Source organism: Mixophyes fleayi, chromosome 11 (assembly GCF_038048845.1).
Source record: "Mixophyes fleayi isolate aMixFle1 chromosome 11, aMixFle1.hap1, whole genome shotgun sequence".
NCBI classification, from domain to species: domain Eukaryota; kingdom Metazoa; phylum Chordata; class Amphibia; order Anura; family Limnodynastidae; genus Mixophyes; species Mixophyes fleayi.
In genome coordinates, this window is record NC_134412.1 from 52,481,622 (window position 1) to 52,507,785 (window position 26,164).

Below are 26,164 nucleotides of genomic sequence, written 5' to 3' on the forward strand. Positions count from 1 at the left end.
AGCGATGCTTGTGAGCGGCAAGATTGTTCAAACAGTGTGCTGTTTGAGGTATTTTGTCAATCAAAACAGAAGGGAAAGGTTTGCTACTTTGGGATTGTATATGTAAAAAGGCCACAGTGTCTTGTAATTTCAGTGTACCTTATTTTTGTTCTTGTGTTTTCCCACCATGCAATCTATTTACTGATTTCCACATTTGTTGTTTTTTATTTTTAAATGGCAACAAATCCTCAAGAATACTGGTGTTTGTCCAAAATCAGGATGCACAATATGTCATTACATAGTTATCCCTTAATAGAGTGTAAAAGCAATTCTAAATTTACTAAATAAAAAATGGGTTTCTGGCTGATGACTCCTCTGCTGCATCCTCAGACATCTACACAGCACAAATTCAATGAGGCACATACCCACTAGTAGAGGTGTGTTATAGCGTACCTTTGTACTCTTGTAAACCAGGTTCAGGTTACTAGAATAATCTGGTGGGGTGGCTATGTATGCACCTGAAAAGGGGTCTGATATTATCCTGGCTTGGTGTTTGATACATAATCTAGCATTACATCAACTTACCCCACCGATTATTGCAGTAGACTGTGAACGAGTAGGGGTCCGTGTCCCATTTGGTGATGTGCAAAGCACACAGGGGTGGAGGCAGAATACAGACCGTCTCATTACAATCAGCTTTACTTTACATGTAAGTGCATACTATGAGAAACATGTATTGATCTAAAATGTGTTGGATGTGAGTGTTTTTTTTTATTTTTTGCCCAAATGTTAACTTTAAAACAGAGGATAGTATGTATTCCTCATGTAGTAAATGTGAACGTCCCTAGAAAGTTACAGGCACATGTCAATGTGTAACTGAAATTAGTGCATTTTTCCCCAAACCAGTATACTCTTGTTTAATTTGATGAAAAGAAAGACTGAGCGCATTGAAATTAAACAGCATTTATTACAGTTTTACACAATAAAGGTTAATTTCGAATGCATACACATGCATGAAAAAACATTAGAAGAAACGAAAAAAAAAAACACTAGCGCCGCCTTTTTCGCAGGCACATCACCACCTCGGAAGCCACTCTCTCCTCTCCCTCGGCCAACCCTGGTGCGAGCACCTCTCCTTGGAGGAGTACTCTGGGCTGATCTGCTAGGCGTACTAGCGGTACTGGCGGTGGCAGAAGAAATAGGTGCCGGCAAGCGGGCAATAAGTTCCTGCTGTATTTGCCCCGCCAGCCGGGTCCCATTTGCATTCCCCTCACGAGCTGTGGAATGTAAAGCCTCAACAGCCCCAGTCATTTGGGCCATCTGAACATTGGATTGTTCCATAGCATTTGCGATACGGTTTAATGCAGCAGGGATCTGGCTATTGGTGCGGTGTACCGTCTCAACTGGGCTGCAATTTGTGACATATGCCTAGTTTGACTCTGCATAAAGGTGGTTTGCTGCTGCTGAAAAAGGCCAATAGACAGCGCCATTTCTCTTGCTGGGTCCATAGTTGGTGGTGCAGGTTGCTGGTGTGATGGTGGTTCAGCAGGCCCAGGTGAAACATCGTAGAGGCCAGACACAGGGGCATCCACTGTTTCTAGGGTGATGAGTGCCTCCTCCTCTGGCTCAGGTGACATGGCCAAGGGCTGTCGCAGAGGTGCCTGATATGATGAAGGGCCTGTGGATGAAAAGTCACTGTAAGTATATATGATCTAATATGTTTGTATATTGCATTCTGAACACTGGATAGGAAAGATTAATTTTTTTTCAAAACACATTGCTTCACAATGTTTGCATTCTTGATTTATTCTCATATGCAACCTGCTTAAGGATGCACTTTTTATCTTTGGAATAAACATTCTCAATTGGGCTATGTTTGGGTGATGGGGTTAGAAAAGCAAAATCTTTTTACAAACAAATATGATGATGCGGGCAGGTTAAATGCTGCAAGACCGTGCTTTGGGATAAGCTAATACTATTTTCATTCTCCCTCTGTGTAGTATATGATGGGGTAAACTTACAAAACTGCGTGTTTTAAAAAGTAGAGATGTTGCCTATAGAAACCAATCAGATTTAAGCTGACATTTTGAAGATTTTGAAATCAAAATGTTACAACAAAAAATTGGTTGCTATAGGCAACATCTGTAGGTTTGGAAACACGCCTGATAGTAAATCTAGCCCTATGTTCTCATAGCAAACTATATAAAAGGCAAAACATATAACATGGACAACAACATTTGGAAATAAAAACATCTAACTCAGTGGTTCCCAAACTTTTTCAGTTCGTGGCACCCTTAGAGTCTCCAAATTTTTTCAAGGCCCCCCTCCAAAATAATTATTGAGCAGTCCTGTTTTAGAAGTAGTTGGGTAAAAAAATTATAATAAGTATTTAGGTCAGGACAGAAATACTTATTTAGTTGTATGCAAAAATGCCCCCTCTGCATCCAGACACACTGCCCCCTCTGCATCCAGACACTCTGCCCCCTCTGCATCCAGACACTCTGCCCCCTCTGCATCCAGACACTCTGCCCCCTCTGCATCCAGACACTCTGCCCCTCTGCATCCATACACTCTGCCCCCTCTGCATCCAGACACACTGCCCCCTCTGCATCCAGACACACTGCCCCCTCTTACACTGCCCGACACCCTGTCCCCCCTCCTCTGCCCTCTCTCACGATGTTCCCCTTCTCTGCCCTCTCTCACGATGTCCCCCCTCCTCTGCTCTCTCTCACGCTGTCCCCTCCTCTTCCCTCTCACGCTGTCCCCCTCCTCTGCCCTCTCACGCTGTCCCCCTCCTCTGCCCTCTGTCACGCTGTCCCCCCCTCTGCCCTCTGTCCCTCTCACGCTGTGTCCCCCTCCACTGCCCCTCTCACGCTGTGTCCCCCTCCACTGCCCCGCTGTCACTCTCCTCTGCCCCTCTGTCACTCTCCTCTGCCCCTCTGTCACTCTCCTCTGCCCCTCTGTCTGCCCCTCTGTCACTCTCCTCTGCCCCTCAGTCTGCCCCGCTGTCACTCTCCTGTGCCCCGCTGTCACTCTCCTGTGCCCCGCTGTCACTCTCCTGTGCCCCTCTGTCTGCCCCGCTGTCACTCTCCTGTGCCCCTCTGTCTGCCCTGCTGTCACTCTCCTGTGCCCTGCTGTCACTCTCCTGTGCCCCTCTGTCTGCCCCGCTGTCACTCTCCTGTGCCCCTCTGTCACTCTCCTGTGCCCCGCTGTCACTCTCCTGTGCCGCGCTGTCACTCTCCTGTTCCCCGCTGTCACTCTCCTGTGCCCCGCTGTCACACTCCCTCTCACTCCTCTGCCCCGCGCCAGACATAAAAAAAACCAAAGAACACATAAACTTACCAATCCGTCGGACGCCGGGATCCAGCAGCCTCCTCTCTCCAGCAGCAGCTTGTTACTGACGTTGATATTCAGTGACAGCTACGGGAGAGAGGAGGTTGCTGGGTCCCGGCGCCCGGCGGATTGGTAAGTTTATGTGTTCTTTGTTTTTTTTATGTCTGGCTTGCGGCACCCCAGTGACAGCGCCGCGGCACCCCTGGGAGCCGCGGCGCACAGTTTGGGAACCGCCGATCTAACTACATTATTTCTACCACACAGGGCCGGTGCTAGAGTTCTCAGCGCCCTAGGCAAAATTTCAAACACCCCCCCCCCACCACCATCAAATATAGAGCAGGAGGTGCCAAAAAAAGTCATATTACCCACCCATTTTTTTTTTACCTCCCTACTTTGGGCACCCTCTTTTTTAAAAATAATAAATTATAAATAAATAATTAGATTTTATTTACTTACTCTTTTTTCTCCTGAAGTCTGGTCAGTAGATGCAGGGAAACTCTTCTAACCTCTCTTCTCTTCTCTTCTTTTCTCTTCTCTTCTCTTCTCTTTTTTGTCTTCTCTTCTCTTCTTTTCTTTTCAATGAGGAGGCAGAGCGATGCATGCTGGGAGGGGAGGGGGGCATCTGAAAGAACTTTATTCACACTGCCTGTCACTGACAGACAGTGTGATGTTTACTTCTCCGAGGCGCCGCCGACAGACTGTCACATGATCACTGACTCAGTCAGTGATCATGTGTGAGATGAAAAAAAGAAAAGGACCGCTGCACTTTTCTCCCAAGCCGCTGACTAGATTACAAAATCTAGTCAGCGGCGCCCTGCAGGTCCTGGCGCCCTAGGCAACTGCCTAAGGTTGCCTAATGGGAGCGCCGGGCCTGCTACCACAAACAGTGAACACGCACCTGCTTGCTCTTCAGAGGCAGAATCCCTCAGTGAAGGTGGAGGTGTAGACCTGGGACTGGGCGTTAACTGTTGTGCATGCGATACTGGATGTATTAGAAAAAGCGTAAAATGTATTTGCATCAAAAAGCAAGTCACAAATATACTGATTTATTGAAAAATGTGTTGGGCAAAATAAAAAAGCACTTTTAAAATAAAATAGCACTTTAGAGAAAAAAAAGCACTTTTAAAATAAAAACACATTTTCAATAGTGTTAGCGTAAAAAGGACAAATAACTCACCAACTACTTGGCTAAACGAGGGCGAATCTGTGTCTTGCACATTTATCCCCTCAACAATCTTGGCCGGCATGATCTGGCGCAGCTCCTCCTCGTAACTAGTATATTCCATACGAAGAGGGGGGCCACCACCCGTTCTTCTGGTTGACCTCCTTTCCGCGGCCATTTTTTCCTTGAGTCTCCTTTTGATGTCAGAGAATCTTTTGCGGCAGTGCGCCACTGTCCGCTTTAGTGGCCCCACCGCATTCACTGCATCACACACTCTAGACCACAATTGGTGGCGCCGCCTTAGCTGGCAGATTTCCTAATATCACCTCATAGCAGGGAACTATGTGGTGCACCAGAACACAATTTTCGTTGTGGGAGAAACGCACATTCCTCCCTGTCTTGGTCTTCCTGCCCTGTCCTGTCTCTTCAACCTCTTCCTCTCCCTCCTCTGCCCCCTCAACCTCCATCTCCCTCTCCTCAGCCTCTGCTCCCCTCCTCTCTCTGGACATATTCACAAATAAATGTGAAACACACAAAACACAGAAAGATGTACAAACACAAAGGACAAACTACACTAACTACAGACACACTCTCAACACAGTCACACACAAGTAACACAGACAAAGGACAAGTCAAATACAAAAAATACAAGACAGAAAATAAATGAAAAAATAAATGTACAAAACAGAAAAATACCACAGGACTACTCACACTTCAAGCAGAATTCGCAACACCAAACCACCAAACTCCAACTCAATCCAACTCTCACCAAACCACAATCCTCCAAACTCCTCTCACAAAACTCCTCAAAACCCTACCAAAGAAAAAGTGGCAGGTCAGTGGTTTATATAGGGCTTGTGATGTAAAATCTCCTGACTTTGAAAATAGCCAATAGTAACAGGCCATGAGACAGGTGTTTTTTAAAAAAAAACGCCTTCACACGAAAGTGCCATCATTTAAAGCAAAAGCGCCATGGTCAAATCAAAGCTGCCGACGGCTTTGAGCATTACAACCCGCCGTGACATCGCCGGCGGCTTCAAATTGAAGATGAAATGCGCCCATTAGTAAATCCGGCTGTTTGCAATGCAAACCCGCCGGAAAACCGCGGCGATGCATGGCGGCTTCAAGCCGCCACGCATCCCGCCTGTTAGTAAATCTAGCCCTAAAGGTGTTTGCAAAACCCTTCAATAGCAGTTAAAAAGATTGATACTCAGTAGAGACTTTTTACAACATGACATGTGCTGGGAATTGTAGGGCCGCACATCCAAAGGCCCAGTGGGGGTTGGTTAGCACAATTTTGAAAACTGTTACAGCTAAAATGGCCAGACCCTCCTTTTTGGAAAACAGTGCGGATTCATGTCCAGGGTAAAAGTGCCTATAAAGTTCTTGGTAAAACCAGAAAACATGTAAGACGTAGTTAAGACTTTGCTACAGACTGCATTGGCTCAGCAGGAAGCTACTAGAGTGCAGCAATTGGCCAGCTCAGTGACTAGCTTCAGTTCCATACTAACTACTTAATTTCTTCAAAAAATAACTATGGTTAACAACGTGGTGAAGGCGTATCTGACAAACTTTAAGAGAACTGCTGAGCATGAGAGTTGGTCTAAAGAACAGTGTGCTGGTCTGTTGGCACCTTTTTTTGCAGGAGAACCTCAAAAAGCCTACTTTGATTTAAGCACTGCAGATGCTCAGTACTACAAGAAGCTAAAACGAAAAATCCTGACTTGGGAGTTACAATGTCAGTCTTATTGCAACGAGTGCACTGCTGGGTTTTCTCCATGGATAAGCCTTCTCGCTCACAAATGCACGATGTTATCCACCTGACCATGAAATGGTTACAGCCTAACACATTAACTGGTCAGCAAGTGATGGAAAAAGTTATCATGGACTGTTGTTTAAGGTCGCTGCCCATGGTTTTGCACATGTTGGTGAGCCACAGGTACCCTCAGTCAGCTAACAAGTTGGCCGAGATGGTGGAGAGGTATCTGGTGGCAGAGGAACTAGTGGCTGCACCACAGCACCCCATAGATCCACTACTGCCCACTTCAGTAACCTCTGGTAACACTGTTCCATGAGAAAAGGGTGCTGGGCAGTTAAGAGGAGGTAAAAAGGAAAAGACTGTTCGCACTGTGCCTGGAGACTGCCATGGAGGCCAGGAAGCAGTGGCAGATCCAGTTGGTGCGATCTGGGCAATCACTTTCCCCCCCCAGCGCAGCCGCACACTAAATTCTTGTCCCCGTCGGCTGAGAGGTAGACAGAAGTCTTGGACAGATGCTCTGATTGTGTTTTAAACACAATCAGAGCAGCTGGGCAGCAATCTGTCTGGTCTCTGCTGACAAGGACAAAGGGGCCTGGGTACTAAATCACCCTCTCCCCCAAGAAATATTCTAGGTCTCCCCCACACAAAAGTCTTGACAATAATGTGCTAAAATGTTTTGGGTGTGATATGCCAGGACATGTTATTGCAAATTGTCCAGTTATGTAACCTATTCAATGTGATACTGCCTTTGAATGTCGCAGAAAGTTTTACATCTGGCAGAGCCAAGAAAACAAATGTGTGTATTTTTTAAAGAGGGCAACCAGATAGAGGCTTTGTTAGACTCATGAAGTTTAATTACCCTTGTGAAAGCTGGGTTAGTAAACTCCTCAAAATTCCAGTGAACAACTGTTGGTGTAACTTGTATACATGGTGACACTTAGCATAATGTCACTGCTGAGGTAAATATTGGGACCCCCTGTAGTTTGTCTGTTGTTTAGGTAGGGTTGGTCTCTTTTTTGGTGCATGATGCTATAATAGGGAGAGATTTTACCCAATTTTGGAAATTATGTGAATTTCTTATGGTCTCAGGGATGAATGTATAGAGCCATTTGACCGCACTCATAATTTGCTGGCAGTGGGTGTGTCCTGTGGACCCCCAGAACAATCTCCGTTTGCTAGTATGGCTGGGGAAAACGCGAATGATGAGTGTTAAAATGAGGCACCTACTACAAGCAAAGGAGAAGCAGTAGACAGAACTGAAAGTATGCCTAACCCTGAGGTAGAGAAGGAACTGTATGCGTCAGAACAGTTAATAGACCCCACCCTAATAAAAGCCAGATAAAATGTAAAAGTTATTAATGGGGAGCCCGTAGATCCTGATGACAGGCTTGTATTCCCACACATGGCAATTCGTAACAAGCTTCTGTACCAAGTGACAAAAATGGGTGAAGATGTGGTAGAACCATATTAGACCGAGCTTATGGTCACATCCCAGCATGACACTTAGGGACAGAAAAGGCCACTGAGAGGATCTTACAGCAGTTTTTTTTAGCTACTAACCTACAGAGATGGATTTGGCAGCCTATGCTGTCTGTGAATAGGCTGTCACAACACATAGTACTCACTGCGGAGGCATCATTCATTCATAGAATATTGTTCTACAAGATGTAGTACAATATTCTATGAATGAATGACACTGCCTCATTTAGTAATATTAGTCAATGTGACAGCACGGACTGCATAGTCTGCCTGCCCACCACCCTCTCCCCCCTTCCTTGAAAACATTAAAATAAAAAAAATAATGGAAATAGAGCAGAGATCCAAACTTTAAATTTGCTATGGACAATGTTAAAACATCACGAAATAAATACATTTTTGAAAATGTTAAGTTATATGATTATTTTGGAAATCGTTTTTCACATTTTTCAGTCCTTGACCTTGAAATGTTAACTTCTTCAAATCTATTCATCTGGTATATCAAATTAAAGCTTGTTACAGAACAAAATGGTTTTTGTTTTGTTCTCTTTTAAAATCTCTCAATACAGGTCTGACAAAATTAGGTTTCTACATGCTCACAAATGCCAAAATTTGGGGATTTTGTTTACATATTTAAACCATTATAAAATAAAACTAGATGAGATAAAAATATTTTTTATTTTAGATGCAAGACCCTCTCTTATAGTACTAAATGTGTGCAGAGAATAAACGTTAAGTAAAATTGCAAGGTAATTTGCTTTGGATCACTTTAAATTGAATAACCATGAAACTTTAAAGGGGATATTTTCATTAATGGGGAACTGGAAAAGGATGGTAAGGACCTCTGATAAAACTTATATTACTTCTTTACAACTCAACAAATAGTACTACTGATAAATCATACTAATAATACCATCACAATTCACAGTTTGCATTTTCTATTATTATTATTGTTTTTATATACAGTATACAGTGTCACCATATTACAGAGCTGTACAGAGATTATATAATCATTTATATCTCCCTACCCCCTTGCAGCATACAGTCTAAATTCTCTACCACAGTGTAGGGTCCATTTTGTCATCAGACAATGAACCTACCAGAATGTTTTTGACCATGTTGACCATGGGGGAAAAAAAATCAGAGTGTCCAGATGGGAATCACGCAAACATGGAGAGAACGGGTTGGGTACCTTAAATCGATACTGACAAAGCCAACATCCGTATCCCCAACATAAGGACAACGAACCTGTAATGCCTGACACAGCTGTAATACCATCTGCTTAAAAATAAACCCTGCAACAATTCCAATGAAAGAACCTTCTGGCGTGCTATAATCACGTCACTTTCAAGGGCCACACTGTGATTCCTGCTGTTAAGGTGTTAATTTAAGGATCCGCCGGCTGGACAATGCTGTTTTCAAAGATTACTACATTGTCCAGCTGGTGGATCCTTAAATTACCACCTTAACAGCAGGAATCCCAGTGTGGTTCATTCATCAGAATTGTTGCAGAACATTTTTTCAAGCAGAAGGTATTACAGCTGTGTCGGGCATTACAGGTTCATTGTCCTCATGTCGGGGATACGGATGTCGGTGCTGTCATTATAAATATAAAGATTACCACTGAAGAGAACATAGAATTTGACAACTGATAAGAACCATTTGTCCCATTTATCTGACCATTTTTTAACCTATGGCAACCTCAAACCCTATTTGATCCTTAGTTCTTTGTAGGCTATCCTTATGTCAATCCCAAGTATGTTTAAATTGCTCTACTGTACTAGTTTTTACAACCTTTGATGGGAGGCTATTCCATTTATCCACTACCCTTTCTGTGAAGAAATTTGTCCTCAAATTTCCTCTGAATCTACTTTCCTCCAGTTTCTGTGCATGTCCTCATTATCTAATACTTTGCTTCCTTTGAAGAATGTTTTTCTTCTGTACCTTGTTAAAACCCTTGATATATTTGAAAGTTTCTATCATGTCACCTGTGATGAGACCAGGCCACACAGCCAAGAAAACATTTCCCAATAGCCCATCAATCTTCAGGGATTACATGGACTGTCACCCCAGAACCAATTCTTAAATTACACCCCGCGAACAGGGAAGCAGCTTATTGCAGACATATGGGGGGGAGTAAAATGGAAGGGACAGGAAGTGAGCCATTTCATGGGGAGGGGGTAGTCATTCAGAGGAATGATTCCTGGAAGGTGTGGGGCTGACTGGTGTTGAGTTTCTGTTCTCTACTAGCAGACCCAGTGATCATCGCTGCCCTGTACCTGTGGAAGCAGGCATGTTTAGACGTGTCATCACCTCACTCCATCGGGAGATACTCGCCAGGTTCTGTGTAAATTGGTGCACCCACAGGAGTGGGAAGACTGATATCCAGAGCCCCACCAAACTGGTGGAGGGAACAGCAAGATACCAAGACTCACTGGATCTTCTGTTGACAAACTCTTTTGCCTGTGGAACTTTTTCATTGCTAAGGTGGGTGGGGAACCTTGCTGGGACTTCTATTGACACTAGCATTCCACTGACCAATTGTTTAAAGTGTGCAGATTTATATTCTGTTCTTTTACGGTAAAAAAAAGTAAAGATAGCATTGTATCTTTCGTTCTCCTCCTTGCCTGTGTGGTTTCTGAACCTAATAGGGGCCAGGTAACCTATAACTTTGGTTCTAAAAATCTAGTTTCCCTCACATTGCCCTTTTTCCCTCTCTGCTCCAATCTATACATATTAAGATCTTTTAGCCTTTCTGAGTAAGTTTTGTGATGTAGGCCATGCACCATTTTAGTTGCCCTCCTTTGTATAGTCCCTAAAGTATTTATATCCTTCTGGAGATATGGTCTACAGAACTGAATACACTATTCTAGATGAGGTCATACCAGTGACATATACAATGGCATTATTACTTCTTTCTTTCTACAACTAATTTCTCTCCCTATGCAACCAAGCATCTGACTTGCCTTTCTCTTTGCTTTGTTACATTACTTACCTGCCTTTAAGGCACCTGAAATAGTGGCTCCTGGAACCCTTTGCGCCTCAGTAGTTTCCATCATAATGCCGTTATTACTTTATTTAGTCTTTGTTTGTGAGTATTGTAGTCTTAAGTATGTGATTTTGCATTTGTTGGCATTAAACTATAGTTTACACGCTTTTGACCATTCCTTTAGACTATCTAGATCATAAATCATTTGTTTTACTCCACCTGGTGTGCCTACCCTGTAGCATATCTTTGTGCCATCTGAAAAGAGACATACATTCCCTTCATTTGCAATGTCACAAAAAGATATTCAAAAGCACTGGTCCAAGTACAGATTCCTGGGGTACTCCACTGGTAATCTTTCCCTCCTATGAATGCACTCCATTTACTACAACTCTCTGTTTCCTATCCTGCAACCGTATCCATTCAACCATCTAAAAATCCAAACCCAGGCTTTCAAGTTTATTTAATAGCCAGCAATGTGAAACAGTGTCAAAAGCCTTACTAAAGTTTAGATAATCTACATCTACACCCTTGATTTATTACTTTAGTAACCCAGTCAAAAAAGTTAATAGATTTGTTTGACATGATCTTCGCCCAGTAAATCAATGCTGTTTGAAATCCTGTAAATTGCTGGATTTTAGATATTATTATTTATTTAGTTATAAGACACCACAGATTCTGTAGCACTGGATACAGAAGCAAGTAACAAATAGATGGGGTAATACATGTAAGTAGCACAGATGAGTGTGAGTAATGCTATGAGTACTTACACAGAGTGCAGCAGAAGGTGTGACAGGACGTATGAGGGACAGTAGACAGATGTGGGACAATAGGTGGAGAGGACCGTGCCCGCGAGGGCTTACATTCTAAAGTGGGGGGTGAGAGACAGTAGGACCAATTGGGAGAAAATGAAGATGGCAGGCGAGGAAGAGTAGGTGATGGATAGAATGGTTAGTATGTGGTAGGATAGGTGAGCTTGAAAATGTGAGTTTTGAGTGAAAGTTTCAAGGACTGAAAGTTGGGGGAGAGTCGAGTGAGACGGGGTTTGGAGTTCCAAAGATTAGGGCAACACGGTAGAAGTCTTAGAGGTGAGCATGGGAGGAGGTAATGAGAGGTAAATTGAGGTGCGGAGAGGAGTAGCCAGGTAGGTATGTAACTTGAGACAAGGTCAGATGGAAGGGGGAGAAGTGTTGGTAAGGGCTTTGTAAGTGAGGGTAAGGAGTATGAACTGAATTCTGAAACAGATAGGGAGCCAAAGAAGGGATTTACACAGAGGAGAAGCAGAAGAGCGGTGGGAGAAGAAGATGAGCCCAGTCGCAGAATTCTGTATGAATTGAAGGTCAGAAATGCAAGAGCGAGGAAGGCCAGTGAGATGGAGTTTGCAATAATCAAGACAAGAAATGATGAGTGAATGGACCAGGATTTTGGTTGCTTCCTGAGAGAAGAAGGGACAGATTTTCGTAACGTGAGGGACTGGATATGAGGGGTAAAGCTGAGGGCTGAGTCAAGGGTGACTCACCGCAGCGTGCTTGGGTGACAAAAGAAAAAGTGATGTTGTCAACCAAGAGGGAGCTATTGGGAGGAATAGCAACATTGGCAGTAGGAAAGATGATGAGCTCGGATTTGGAGATGTTGAGTTTCAGGAAGCGCTGTGACATCCAGGTAGTTAGAGCAGAGAGACAACTAGATACCTGGGTTAGGACGGCGGGAGAGAGGTCAGGGGCAGAAAGATAGATTTGCGTGTCATCAGCATAGAGGTGGTATTAGAGGCCAAATGATTGAATGAGTTCACCGAGAGATGTGGTGTAGCGAGAGAAGAGCAAAGGGGCAAGGACAGAGTCTTGTGGGACTCCAACAGAAAGGGGAAGAGGTGGGGGGAAGAGTCAGAAGCAGACATGCTGAAAGACCAGCCAGAGAGGTAGGAGGCAAAGCAGGAAAGAGCTATTTTGTGAATACCTAAGGAGTGAGGAATGATGAGAAGAGAATGATCAATGGTGTCAAAAGCAGCACAGGGTTCGAGGAGTATGAGAAGGGAGACGTGACCTTTGGACTTAGCTGAGAGTAAGTCATTTGTTACTTTAGTGAGGATAGTTTCAGTTGAGTAAAGGGGACGGAAGCCAGACTGTAAATGGTCAAAAAGAGAGTGGGAAGAGAGAAAGTGGGTCAGATGACTGAATACAAGTTGTTTGAGAATTGTAGAAGCAAAGGGAAGCAGAGATATGGGGCGATAGATGAAGAGAGAGCATGGGTCAAGGGAAGGTTTCTTGAGAATAGGAGAGATGAGAGCATGCTTGAAGGCTGAGGGGAAGATACCAGTGGAGAGAGAGAGGTTAAAGAGGTGAGTAAGGTGACAACAGGCAGGAGGGGACAGGATTGAGAGGACAGGTTGCAGAAGACGAAAAGGAAATAAGTAAGAGGATCTCAGGCACAGTTACAGGAGTGTAGAAGCCAAGGGTGTCAGAGTGAGTGCTAGAGAGGACAGGTGGGAGAAGGCAATTCTTTCGAGAACAGATATCATTTTGAATAGAGTGAATTTTGTTTTTGAAGTAGATGGCAAAGTCAAGTGTGGTGCTGGACAAGGGGGGAGAAGGTGGGGAAGGACACAGTAGAGAATTAATGGTAGCAAAGAGGCGTTGGGGTTCATTGGACCGGTAGTAGATGAGGAATGTGAAATAGGTTTGTCTGGTAATAGAGAGGGCAAAATAGTAGGAAGAAAAGTTGAATTTAAAGTGGATAAAGTCAGCAATGGATTGAGATTTCCTCCATTGATGTTTAGCTAGTGACTGGTTGAATAATTCTATTAATGGTGTTACCATAACCCCTTTTAAGCTCTTTTAGTATCTTTGGATGTATCCCATCTGGCCCCATTGATTTATCCATTTTTCAGTTTTGCAAGTTCTGTTAGGACCTTTTCCTTTGTACATGTACTTGGTCTACCTCAATTTTATGAATATACTTGCAACTTAACTCTTTCTGTAGTAAATAATGAGGAAAATTAATTATTAAGATGATCTGCTATTATTTTATCTCCCTCAACAAGACTGTCACTCTCTGCCTTTAGTCATATCATTCGTTTTTCTCTTTTCACTTATATACCTAAAGAATGTTTTGCCCTCTTTACCATTTTCTTTTCAGCTTGTGCATTTGCACATTTGATTAACTTCTTAGTCTTCTTCTGTCTAACAAGATACACCTCTTTGTCTTCATTATTCTGAGTCTGCTTTTGTTTCCTATATACCATCTTTTTTTTGCTTTCACAATGCTTGCTACTTCTTTTGCAAACCACTCTGGCTTCCTTTTCCTTGTGCTTTTTCTAACCTTTAGATACAAAAATCTGTTGCTTTTAGTATTGTACTTTTTAATTGTTCCCACCTCTCCTGTATGCCTTTCAAGTTTAACCACTCTGCCAAAGAATCACTTACACGTTTTCCCATCTCTACAAGGTCAGCCTTCTGAAAATCTAACACCTTTGTTTTTGTGTTGTAAAAGTCAGTCTTGTCTTTATACTAAACCTTACTGCTTGATGGTCACCGGATCCTAGGTTCTGACCCACCTTTTTTCCAAGTCTCCCGCAACAAGTGCTTGAGGGATGCTCCATGCAAGGAATTCAAAATGTCCCTACTTCTAGTGGAACTTGCAATAGACCCCTCCTAGTTCACTTCAGGTAGATTAAATTCTCCCATGATTATTACCTCTCCTTTTAATGCCATTTGAGTGATGTCCTGCAATAGGTTTCTGTCCAGTTCCTCTTTCTGACATGGTGACCTATATAGCACCCCAGTATGAAGAATAACCTTCTCACCCCTTTCTATTGTCACCCAAAGAGCCTCAATTTTTTCTTTAATACCTCGTATTAAAGTAGTATTTATGCTTTTTTTCACATACATTGCTACCCCTCCTCTGATTCCTCCCACTCTGTATGTCCTAAATAAAGTATATTTAAGCATAGCTATGTTCCATTGTTTTGATTGCACCATGACTCTGTAATAACCACAATATCCAGATCATCCCTTGTCATTATCACAATTAGTTCTGGGATTATATTTTCTAAACTCCTAGCATTTGCACACATAGCTCTAAGAATTTTGTTTGTGCCTCTCCTATCCCTAGCTATGTTAATCTCTCTGCCTATGTTTATTTAGTTTTGATCTGCATTGTCTTCTGTTTCTGTGGATATGCTTCATATTCCATTAGCCTGTAGGAACAATACCTCTTGGTTGGGGGAGCAGATTGTTTTATTCCTATTTAGTTTACTGCCCCCCTCTGCTAGTTTAAAGAGTTCCAGATAAAGTATCCAAACTGCTTAATTAGTATTCTGGTTCTCCTTGAACCTAGATAGGGCCCTGGTTGGAATTTAACCCATTACCCCAATGCTGTGAGACAGCAATATTAAACACTGTGCCATATGTGTAAAACTTAGTTACAAAAATCCCTGCCTCTTGGTCCTACATCAACTCAGTATAAAAAGTGTTCCCATCACCTGGCCAGAGCTTACTGTTAGCTACTCGTATACAGATCTGCAAAATTTATTACATATTTGATGCTGGAAACTGGTGGACGCAGTTCTGGTGTGGCTATACACCGATCATCCTAATATTGTGTAAGTTCCCCTCGTGCCACCAGAGCAGCTTTTACCCATCGAGGTGTAGACCCTACAAGACCTCTGAAGGATTCCTGTGGAATCTGGCACCAAGAAGTTAGCAGGCATGGTTTTTCCAGCACATCCAACACATGCTCGATCGGATTGAGATATGGGGAATTTGGAGGTCAAGTCAACACCTTGAATTCTTTGTCATGTTACTCAGACCATTCCTGATCAATTTTTGCAGTGTGACAGTGCAGGTTCATGTACCCCTTGTGTTAAAAGCATAACATACACATGTCTGGATAGGACACCTGGGGAAAGATAAAACACGGGAACGAGCTCTCCTCAGGTTTTACTGGCCTAGTGTGCATATAGCTGTGAAAAGATATTGCCATCATGTCCCATTTGTCAGAGAACCTGTCCCAAACCCATGTATAGGGCACCTCTCATACCAATAACAATAGTAGAAGTCCCTTTTGAATGTATAGTTATGTACCTTGTGGGGCCACTGGAGAAATCCACTAGTGGGCACCAATATATACTAGTGGTGCTTGACTATGTGATGCAATATCCCTATGGAAACAAAGTTCAGCACCATAGCCAAGGAGCTTGTATTGATGTTTACGTGTTTGGGAATTCCCAAGGAAATTCTCATAGACCACCCCATTTATGTCCAAGTTGATTAAGGACATGTGCCAGTTGTTACCAACGTAAATTTAATAGCAGTCAATCAACCTACTAGTATGTTTTTGGGATGTGGGAGGAAATTGGAACACCCAGTGGAAGCCCACGCAAACACTGAGAGAACATACAAACTCCACACAGATAAGGCCATGGTCGTGAATCAAACTCATGACCCCAGTACTGTAATTGAAAAGTCTGAAGTTCCCATATAGCCAGCTTTAACTAATAGACAGCAACAACAGACTGAGGAAATGATATTCCAGAACAGGGATGTCTTCCCTCTCATTGCTGGGTGTACTACTTTATTTGAACATGTCAATCCACCAGTAGCTATCATAAAGCAGAAGCCATACTGCATTCCTGAAACCAAGCAGGCTGATGTGAGAAAGGAGATTTAGAAGATGGTCCAGCTGGATGTGATTGAGAAATCCACTAGTGAGTGTAACAGCCCTTTTGTGATTTAGTGATTTACCATAGGCTTTTAAGAGAGGAGTTAGGTTCATTTAATCAATCATAAAATACACACCGACATTGATGGGGAAGGGGATCTTCAATTTGACTTCTAAGAAATTATCACAGTCAGAATTAAAACTTTTGGAAAAGGGCCTTAAGTTTGCCCCGGTCACTAAACCGAATTTGTTTAACCTTTTTGTGGACCTCAATAAGTATGTTGGAGGATTAATATCCCAAAAGGTTAATTCCTTCGCATCAAAAGGAATTGTTCTAATATTGATGATTTTAGGAAACCCTCTGACAGATTATATAAGTCATTTTTGGAACAAGGCTATCCAGAACATTTATTGAATAGAGCGTATAATGAAGTAGAGACTTTGGATCGTGATAGTTTGTTCTGTCCCCCCCCAAAAAAAGGATATTGATAGATCAATGTTTTTTTATTACCTAGTTTAACAGTCATGTCAGTGAAATTATGCATATTATCAACAAAAACTCTGCTTTATTAGAACTAGATGAGCTGATTGGTTCCCTGGTTAAGAAAGGTAGTAAGACTGTTTTTAGAAGATGTAGGAATCTTAAAGAGAGACTAGCTCCGAGTTGCTATAAGGGTGACAATATGGTATTGAAACCTTCTATAGATTCGGGTATGAAGAGCTGGTTTGGCACCAGGCCCAATGGTTTTTACAAATGTGGGAAAAACCAATGTATTACATGTAGATTTGTGGACCACAAGTGTACAGAATTTTCCTCATTCACTTCAGGTGAAAGATTCCCGATTGAAAAGGTTCTAGATTGCCAATCAGTGCTTGTCATCTATTTGACCAACTGTAAATGTGGTACCCAATATGTGGGGCGTATGTTAAGATCCGTGGGGGTACGATTTCAAGAGCATCGCCATAATATTTTGAAGAATTTTAAAGCACACAGTTTATCTGCACATGCAAATCTTTGTCAGAAGGGCAAACTAGGAGGCCTAAAAGTCAGAGCGATTGAGCAGGTGGGCACCACTAAGAGAGGAGGTGATAGGTTCAATCTGCTCTGCAAACATTAGGCTTATTGAATCTTTAGACTCAAAACGCTGACACCACGCGGGCTTAGTGATAGTATACAATTGAACAATATCTAATTTTCTACATGGTCCTATTGAGAATATTGAACAGACTGACTTTTGTTTATTTTTGTTTTGTTTTTGTTTTTTTTCAGATTTTTAGCTGTAGATGTTGGTTTTAATTTTCCAATTTGGAAGTTTTTTGGGCTCTGTTGTTTGTCGGGCCTATGTATGTTTTTGGATCCTTTGAATATATTTGTCCAATTGTTCCATCTTGTGTCTATATTCTTTATTCTCTTTCCATATGGGCCACTAAAAAGTGGTCATAATGATTTGGTTATTTATTTCATAAACATATAGTATTTTGAATGTATATTAGTATTTATGTATGTGTCTTGATTTTGTCCATCACATATCTTGAGGGTAGGTCTGTAGAAACAAGAAACATCAATTGTATAGAACAGGGGGTGTATTAGGAGCCCACACAGTACATATATATATATATATATATATATATATATATATATATATATATATATATACATTTTGTTTCCTATAGTATTCTTTAGTGGTTGTATTGTACCACCGTGTCTGTATGAGCTACTATATATACATTTTTTAGACATTATGCTGAATTTGATTTATTATTTGGTGGGAATATATGAGCTAACTTGCTGCTGTCTTGTTTGAATGTATTTTTTTTTATGTGTGACTGTAGAGCAGGGGTGGGCAAACCTGTCCTCAAGGGCCATATCCAGTTCCTGTTTTTAGGATTTCTTTAATCATGTACAGCTGAGTTAATCTATTTGGCTGGGTCAGTAATTATCCCACCTGTTTCTACAGACAGAAATCCTAAAAACATGAACTGGATATGGCCCTTGAGGACAGGTTTGCCCACCCCTGCTGTAGAGCTATGGTGCCATACCTGTTGAATATTAATTTTTAGTTTATTTATATAAGTAATTCTTTTGAATCTGTATTGAATACAAACTATAAAGTGTTATACAAATAGATGCTGGGACGATTTTTGCATTGTTTTATGAATGAGAATCCTAATATAGATCGATACTGATTTGTTCCATGGCCACATCACTTTTATACAATTCTGTGTATGTCTTTGGTATAATCATTGCTATGACAGCTGATTTAGGGACTCAGTGAGAGTTTCCTTGCCGAAATACTGAATGGAGACCGCATATGATTGGATGCCGAAGGTCACGTGACCCATCTAATATTTATTGGCAGATGGGATGCTGTAGATCATGTGACCTGCCAAACGTTCATTGGCTGAGGAGATACATGTGACTCAGATGCTTGTTATAACATTGCACGAAAGGATTCATTCACCACACTTCTGATGAAACAGCTTCTTGACAGCTGAGAAAAGTGTCAGCTGATTGGCGGGATACTTGGTGGAGTTTGATGCATTTCAATACCCCGGGGTTATTTCTTCATCTGCTACCAGAATATTTTGCTTTATATCACTGAGTCTACTGTGGTACTGATTTCTACGCTTTCTCTCTATATTGTTGGCTGAAGAATCGAATGAGTATTATCTTCATTACTTGCTATATATATCCTATGCGCACTTTGTTATATTTTCAATGATTGCAAAATTCATTCACACACAGCTGTGCGAAAAGTGTCGCTTCAGCCTAGGAGTATCTTTTATACAGTACCTTAAACCAGTGGTAATCATATATTCTTATACTTCTCTGAACAGTAGTGTTTGAAGGTTTTGGACCATCTTATGCAATAATCTGGACTGTGTTATATACAGTGTCTGAGATATTTACATTACAAATTGCTACACCTGAAGTTTACATTGATCCTACTCCATAAGTAATGCCACTGATGTTTTGTGTTTTTATGAATAATAATATAATGCATTACATTTTTATATTTTTTCAAAGCTTAGCGCTCTCCTGCTATTTTTGTTAGAGTTAGGTGTTTAGCTGGCAATCAATCAGAGCACCTGATGAGAACTCCTTTTAAAGGTAAGGTGGGAGTGTCACCTGTCTATCAAGGTAGGGCTGTGGGAGGGGTGCAAACTATTGAAACCTGTAATTTTCATTTGTACAGTGTGACCGATGCCAGACAGTGGCCAGTGTCTAGGGAGCTGGTCCATGTTATGAATTACTTTGCCACCCTAACAATAACAAATATATACAGTGTACATATCTATATATATATATATATATATATATATATATATATATATATATATATATATATATTATTGCATTAGGATGACAAATTATAGCTGACACATGGATGGGTTTATTGATGCATTAATGTAGTAGTTGGATTAGTGTGAACAATTAACTTTGACAGTTCTCTTACCTAATTTACCACCTCAATGCAGTTAGTATTATCTTTAGAACTTAGACTAACTAATTGATAGCAGAATTACTTATCATCTATACCATATGTATAGGTATGAAACAATTCATATTTATAATAGTATACATAATTAGAGCCATATCTATGCATTTTACATTGTTTATGACTTGCATACACAGTGCACATTTGTGCCATGGGATACAGTTCATTGCACTCATTGCTTACTATTACTTACTCTTTCTCTTTGTTTCTTTACATTTTCTAATTCCCAATTCTCGATTTTTTAACTCAGTATAATTGTACTCATTATTTATTTATTATGTATTTAACATTATAGTTGTCACAGTGGCTGCTCAGAGACTATATGCATGATGAGATATATACCATCTTAAATGTAAAGGAGTTTGTTATGTATCATTGTATAACCAGTCTATTGTTCAATAATTTCCCACACTTATATTGACATCACAAAATACTACATAATACTCTCATATAGGCAGCATGACAACTTACTATAGTGATGTCCATCATACTGTCAAGACCTCAGCTTGTTATAGTTTAAAACACATGCTACTATGATTAAAAATGCTTCAGACTGAAATACACTTTGCCACCAAGACCCCTAAAAATGATAATTGTCTTAGCTCTAACTAAATTTAAAAAATACCCTGCAGTGACTGAGCGTATTCTGTGGGTTACAATCCTTCAATTTCCGGGAATATATTATATTAAAGTACACTAATAGCAAAAAATACCCCCCCATATTCTCCATTCACTAATATCCTCTTAGTCATGTCTCATGGCACCTAAAAATAAAATATAACCCTAAATTATTCCACTATCCACATATCTCAATGTATTAATATATGTCCAATAGTCTACGCCTATCAATTTCTTCCATCTTGATAAAAATGTAATGCTAAATTCTAAGGGCCTGATTAATTAAGGAAAAAAAAGCCAAATAAAGAGTAACTTTGCACCTTGGCAAAACCATGTTGCATTAGAGAGGGAGATAATTTTAAAACGTGCGGACAGATTTATAGATGGGGTAGGGCATGTCCTAGATCAACTTTAAATTTTGGTGAACAATTAAACATTTTTGTGCTAGATGAAAAAACAGCAGTATTTAACTTATGTGCAAAATAATAAACTAATTTCCACCCCTTACATTGTAACATGGTTTGTCCAGGAGAAAATTTACTTTTTTTTTTCCTTACTTTCCTTAATGAATCAGGCCCTAAGTGTCCTGTGTGTTATGTATAGCATGATGAACATAAGGGTGAAATGTTTTGCTTCACTGTGTGTTTTGTATCTGTTAATGATGTTAAGTCTGTGTTACCTGTGACATATGGTCCAAGGTCTGGTCCTCCTCCCAATGTACTGCAGGTTGCAAAGACACTACAGTACGTAGATAACAAATGACGACTCACAGTAAATAAAATCCTTCAAAAAGCATTTTAAACAATCTGGTCAGGAAATAATTTTCAACAGTCTCAGGGATATTTTTAATTACCAAGTAATTGCTTGTGGACATATTCTTCAGGTCATCTAAGTGTAGCACAAGTTCATTGTTTGCATTTTGCAGCTCAAATATTTTACTTTGCATAGCATTCTGCAAGTGTGCCAAAGCATTATACTAGTGTGCCAATCCAGACTCTCAAAGCTTCTTTATCAGTTCAGCCATTGGGGATTTCAGGCCATCCTAGAAAAATAAGTACTTCATCTTATTAATGTTAGGTTTTCATCTGGCTTGCATTCTACTAGTTACTCAGCCAGGCTTTCTTTTCTACTTCATAAGTGACTATGAACATTAGGATGCTTTACTCTGAACATATTACTTTTCTATTCATCAACTCACCAATTTTCCTGTCTTCTTGGGATATCCTTGGTTACTTAGACACAATCCAGAAAGCCGTTGTAAAACCAGAGAGATAATGCACTGGAATGATTAGTGTCCTGAGGATTTTTAAACAGAGGAATACTTAAGCAACTGTGAGGACACTGTCCTCACAGTTGCTTAAGTATTCCTCTGTTTAAAAATACTTTGGACTCTTTTGAATTACCTGTTCCATGACAAAAGTATTCTGATGCTTTCAGTAAAAATTCTGCTGACACTCTGCCTACTCATAGATTATATGATTGTACCATCAACCTAGTTTCTAGGGCTATTTTGCCTAAAGCTAGACTGTATTCTTTAACTGCTACTGAGGCTAAGACTTTGGGCGATTGCACAAAAGAAAACCTTGAGACACTTTTTATTCACCCTTCAAAATAACCAATTGAAGCTTACAATATAGGATTACATCTCTGTTTTGTCCTCTGTAAACTTAATCAAATAACTATAAAGAATCAATATCCACTTTCATTAATTTGTGAACTTTTCTGAATTAAAATTGAACATCGGGGGGCTACAATCCAATTAAAATAAATTTTTGGTGATGAATGGAAAATTATCTTTAATCACAAATTTGGGACAATATGAGTCTCTGATAATGTCATTCAGCCTTTGCATCGCTCCTGCCGTATTCCAAGATCTCATCAATGATGCTCTCTGAAATTTTTGGGATATTTTATTGTGGTTTATGTCGATGATGTCCTGATTTATTTCTCTAGTCCCACAGAACATCGGGCCCATATATGCCAAGTCCCTGAACACCTAAAACTTAACAAGATGTTTGCCAAAAGGGACTAATGTGAATTTGAAGTGCCTCGGGTCTCCTTTTTGGGCTACATCAGATCTGCTGAAGACTTCTCTACACATCCTGTGACTCGTGGGCTTACTTTGCCACTTGACCTGTGGGGAAAGAGGAGAAGGGATGCTACACAGTTTATCTGGACCACTTTTTCACCATCAGTAACTGACTGTTACTGACCACTTCTACTGGTGTCACCTGCCGACTTGTAAATGCCAACAGCACAACAGTTGTAGGAGGATTCGGCTGCCACCATCAGGCTGATTCACCGACTCCTGGAACTGCTTACTTCTGGGTAGCTGGTAAAGCTGCTGCAGCGCCTCTTCCTGTGGGCTGGCTGGTACCTCCTGACAGCTTACTGTGGATCAGGGCTTCTGGGTAGCAAGCAGAGAGTTGACACAGAGATGCTGGGTTCAACACAGGACAACCAGGGAGAGTGTAGGCTCTTATCTGTTGGTCACAGGATACAGCAGCCATTAGGAGTCAGGCAGAAACTTCAAGCAGTGATGCTTATTGCTCAAGGGTCCTTACAATACATTTCCAATACAAAAATTCAGTTTGCAATGATATACATTATCTCACTGCACCGCTAATTAAAATAAATTTATACAATAAATTATTTCTAGGTGATTAAGCCACAGATCTTATCAAGGTTCAAGCCATATTGGATTGGGCAGTGCCTGTTAATATTACGGCCATCTAAAGATTTCTGGCATTTGCTAACTATTAATTGAGATATACAGCAACCTTTCTTCTATAGTAGCAACAATAACAGCACTCACAAAGAAAGGTGCATATCTGTCATCCTGGTCCCCTCTGGCTTTGCAAGCTTTCGAATCCTTAAAGAAAGCTTTTACTTCTGCACCATCCGGGTTCACGACTGACGTTCTTTGTTGAGGTTGATTCCTCAGATGTTAGAGTTGGAACAATCTTCTCACAAGCAGATCCAGAGATTCAGAAACTCCATCCCTGTGCATTTTTGTAAAAAAAAAAATTAATCTGCTAAACAGTATTTCGGCAAAGGGAGAGCTTTGTAGACTTAAAGTGATCTCTAGATGAATAACGGCACTGGTTGGAGGTTGCAAATCATAAAGTGACTGTTTTCACTGATCATAAAAACCTGGAATACATTGGTTCTGCCAAGAAACTCACACGTAGACAAGCTCAATTGACCCTCTCCTTTACAAGATTTAACTTTGTAATTACTTTTATATTTTATATTTAAGACATTATACCTCCCTTTTACAGGATAAATGGGCAGAACATCTGCCATAAGCTGAATTTGCTTATAATAACCTACCACATTCTTCCTCTAGAATAGCACCTTTCTCCTGCATCATGGCGTTCATTCCTACGATCTTTATCTATACTTGATCATGCATACTCTTCTGAGGTCTGTGATATACAGTGGTCGAAATGGGGGTGTATATATTCTCATTTAATTTTTCATACGGCCACTTCTAAATTTCCACTTCGACCGCTGGTGATACCGCCAGAACTCTTAAATCGTTCTAGAGGAAAGTTCATAAAGTCTTGTCCTAAGCTTCTGTTCAAGTCAAAAAAACATTTTTGACAAACATCACAGACCAGTTATATTCCGCATTGGGGACCTTATTTGGCTTTTGACAAGCCACATACTGATGAATATCATCAAGACACATCTAAATTGAGACCCAGGTTCATTAGTCCATATAAGATCATCCAGAAAATTAACAAAGTCACAATACATTTGGCTTTACCCAGAACTCTTAAGTTTCCTAATGCTTTTCAATGTTATTTACTGAAACTGGCTTACAGAACCCAAACCTTTAAGAGAACTCTTTCCAAGGCTTCATCTCTTGTACTTGTTGATGGATCTCCTGAGTATACAGTAGAAAAAATATTAGATTCAATAAGGGTTTGATTCAGATCAAAAAGATAAACCTTCGAAAAAAAACTCTCGCCTTGTGGAAAGGTCAGCTCTGGAGGCTCACCACACCCACAGCCTTCTTTAAGAAGGCTGTCTGGACTCACACGATTCCCCACTTCCATGTCGGACACCAGCAGGTTGAGACCCAGGTATATGGAAGGGTGTACCCGCATCTGAGCTATGTAGAGTCTGGTCCCAAAAGGCCATGGGCGACCTCCGCCACTCCAGATGTTCCAATGGCCAGTCAATAGAAGACTTCACAGACAATATCAGCGACACTTCCTTGTGACTTTGCGTAGGGAAAGCCCTGGAATGTAGCTGTATAATAGGATCAATGATCAAACCTATTGGGAGCCATCTTAGGCTCACAAGCAATGCCCCACCTCCATTTTGTTTGTACTACAACATCAACTTGTAATTCCTGTGATTCCTGAACAATTAAACAGTTTATCCACTACAGAGTACAAATCACCTTTTGCTAAAGACACTACAACAAGTCTGGCAGGGAATCCGCCATCTTGCTGAGAGAATCTGGACAAACTTTCCACAAATAGTTGTGCTTTCAGTGTATCTGCCATATTGAACTATTTGAATTGCAGATGCACATTAGCAAATTGTACACTGTGAAAAGCTCATGAGTCTTTGGTGCTACTCCAACCAGAACTGCATAATCCGCATCTTCTCTGGGCAGACCCATACTTGTACCACCAGTATATGTCTTTCTTCTATTAAATCTGCTTCAGACATATTTGTTATCATTTGTGTGACTGTTCATTTTATGAATTATATTGTTACATTATTTATTATCTACCCTACATTTTACAATTTGTTTATAGTGATGTTAAAACTTATTTTTCATGCCTTTTGTAAAGTTCTGGTTTTATATCTATTTTATTTATTTAACGCCTCAAGGTAGTAAATTGTACAAAATTAATTTTAGCAATTCACAGTATTATTTCCACAGTGCTAGTTTAAAATATTTTATTACAATATAGTAACATAAGAAATCTTTAAAGTATGATTTAAAATAAAAACAAGTTTCTTTTTGTGTGTATTTCTAATTTCTGCCCACCTGATTGATACAAATTTGATCCTGCCTATAAACTATAAACAACATCAAACCTTGGAAAAAGTACATATATTTGGTATCCCCATAAAACTATCTTAGTTATTAGCCAATTAGAAAAAAGCAGTTATTTTCAGTGAAGTCAACACAGAAACAAATGCGGAAATTGTTTGATCTTGAAGGAGTAAGCCACCTCATTTTATAAAGTAAACTGAAATCTACCCAAATATTTTGTCCTAATTCTTTAAAGTTTTCTTCTTTTTTTTTTTTTTTTACAATATTTTGACTTCATTTATTTAATGTTATACATAGTATACTTTTGAAAAGAAAAAATAATCTCTGTGTCTGTATGATATCTATATCTGTGCAGAAAGCAGATTTGGCTGTTGCTGGACTCACCATCACAGCAGAAAGAGAAAAGGTGATCGACTTCTCTAAGCCATTCATGACATTAGGAATCAGCATTCTGTATCGTGTTCATATGGTAAGTTTTATAGTTTTATCATTTATATGAAGTCACCATTTTCTTGCTAGACTTTAAGAATGTACTACTCTATAAACTCAGTTTTCACATGCTTTTTGAAAACTATACACTGATTGATCTAGCAAATCTTGTAGCATTTGACAGGTCTTGTATCCAGCATTTCCTGATTTAGAAAAAAGTTGCTGCCTCCTTCTTTGTGAT

At 40.5% G+C, this 26,164-nt stretch overlaps 1 protein-coding gene across 7 annotated transcripts in view; it reads left to right on the forward strand.

The window, feature by feature from the left end:
• Nucleotides 1-26,164, forward strand: part of GRIK4 (glutamate ionotropic receptor kainate type subunit 4) — a 341,881-nt gene that overhangs the window by 263,425 nt on the left and 52,292 nt on the right. For all 7 annotated transcript variants that reach the window (XM_075191037.1, XM_075191032.1, XM_075191031.1 and 4 more), the window contains one exon: nucleotides 25,850-25,963. In XM_075191037.1, coding sequence (XP_075047138.1) covers nucleotides 25,850-25,963 — 114 coding nt within the window. The remainder of the gene's footprint in view (nucleotides 1-25,849; nucleotides 25,964-26,164) is intronic.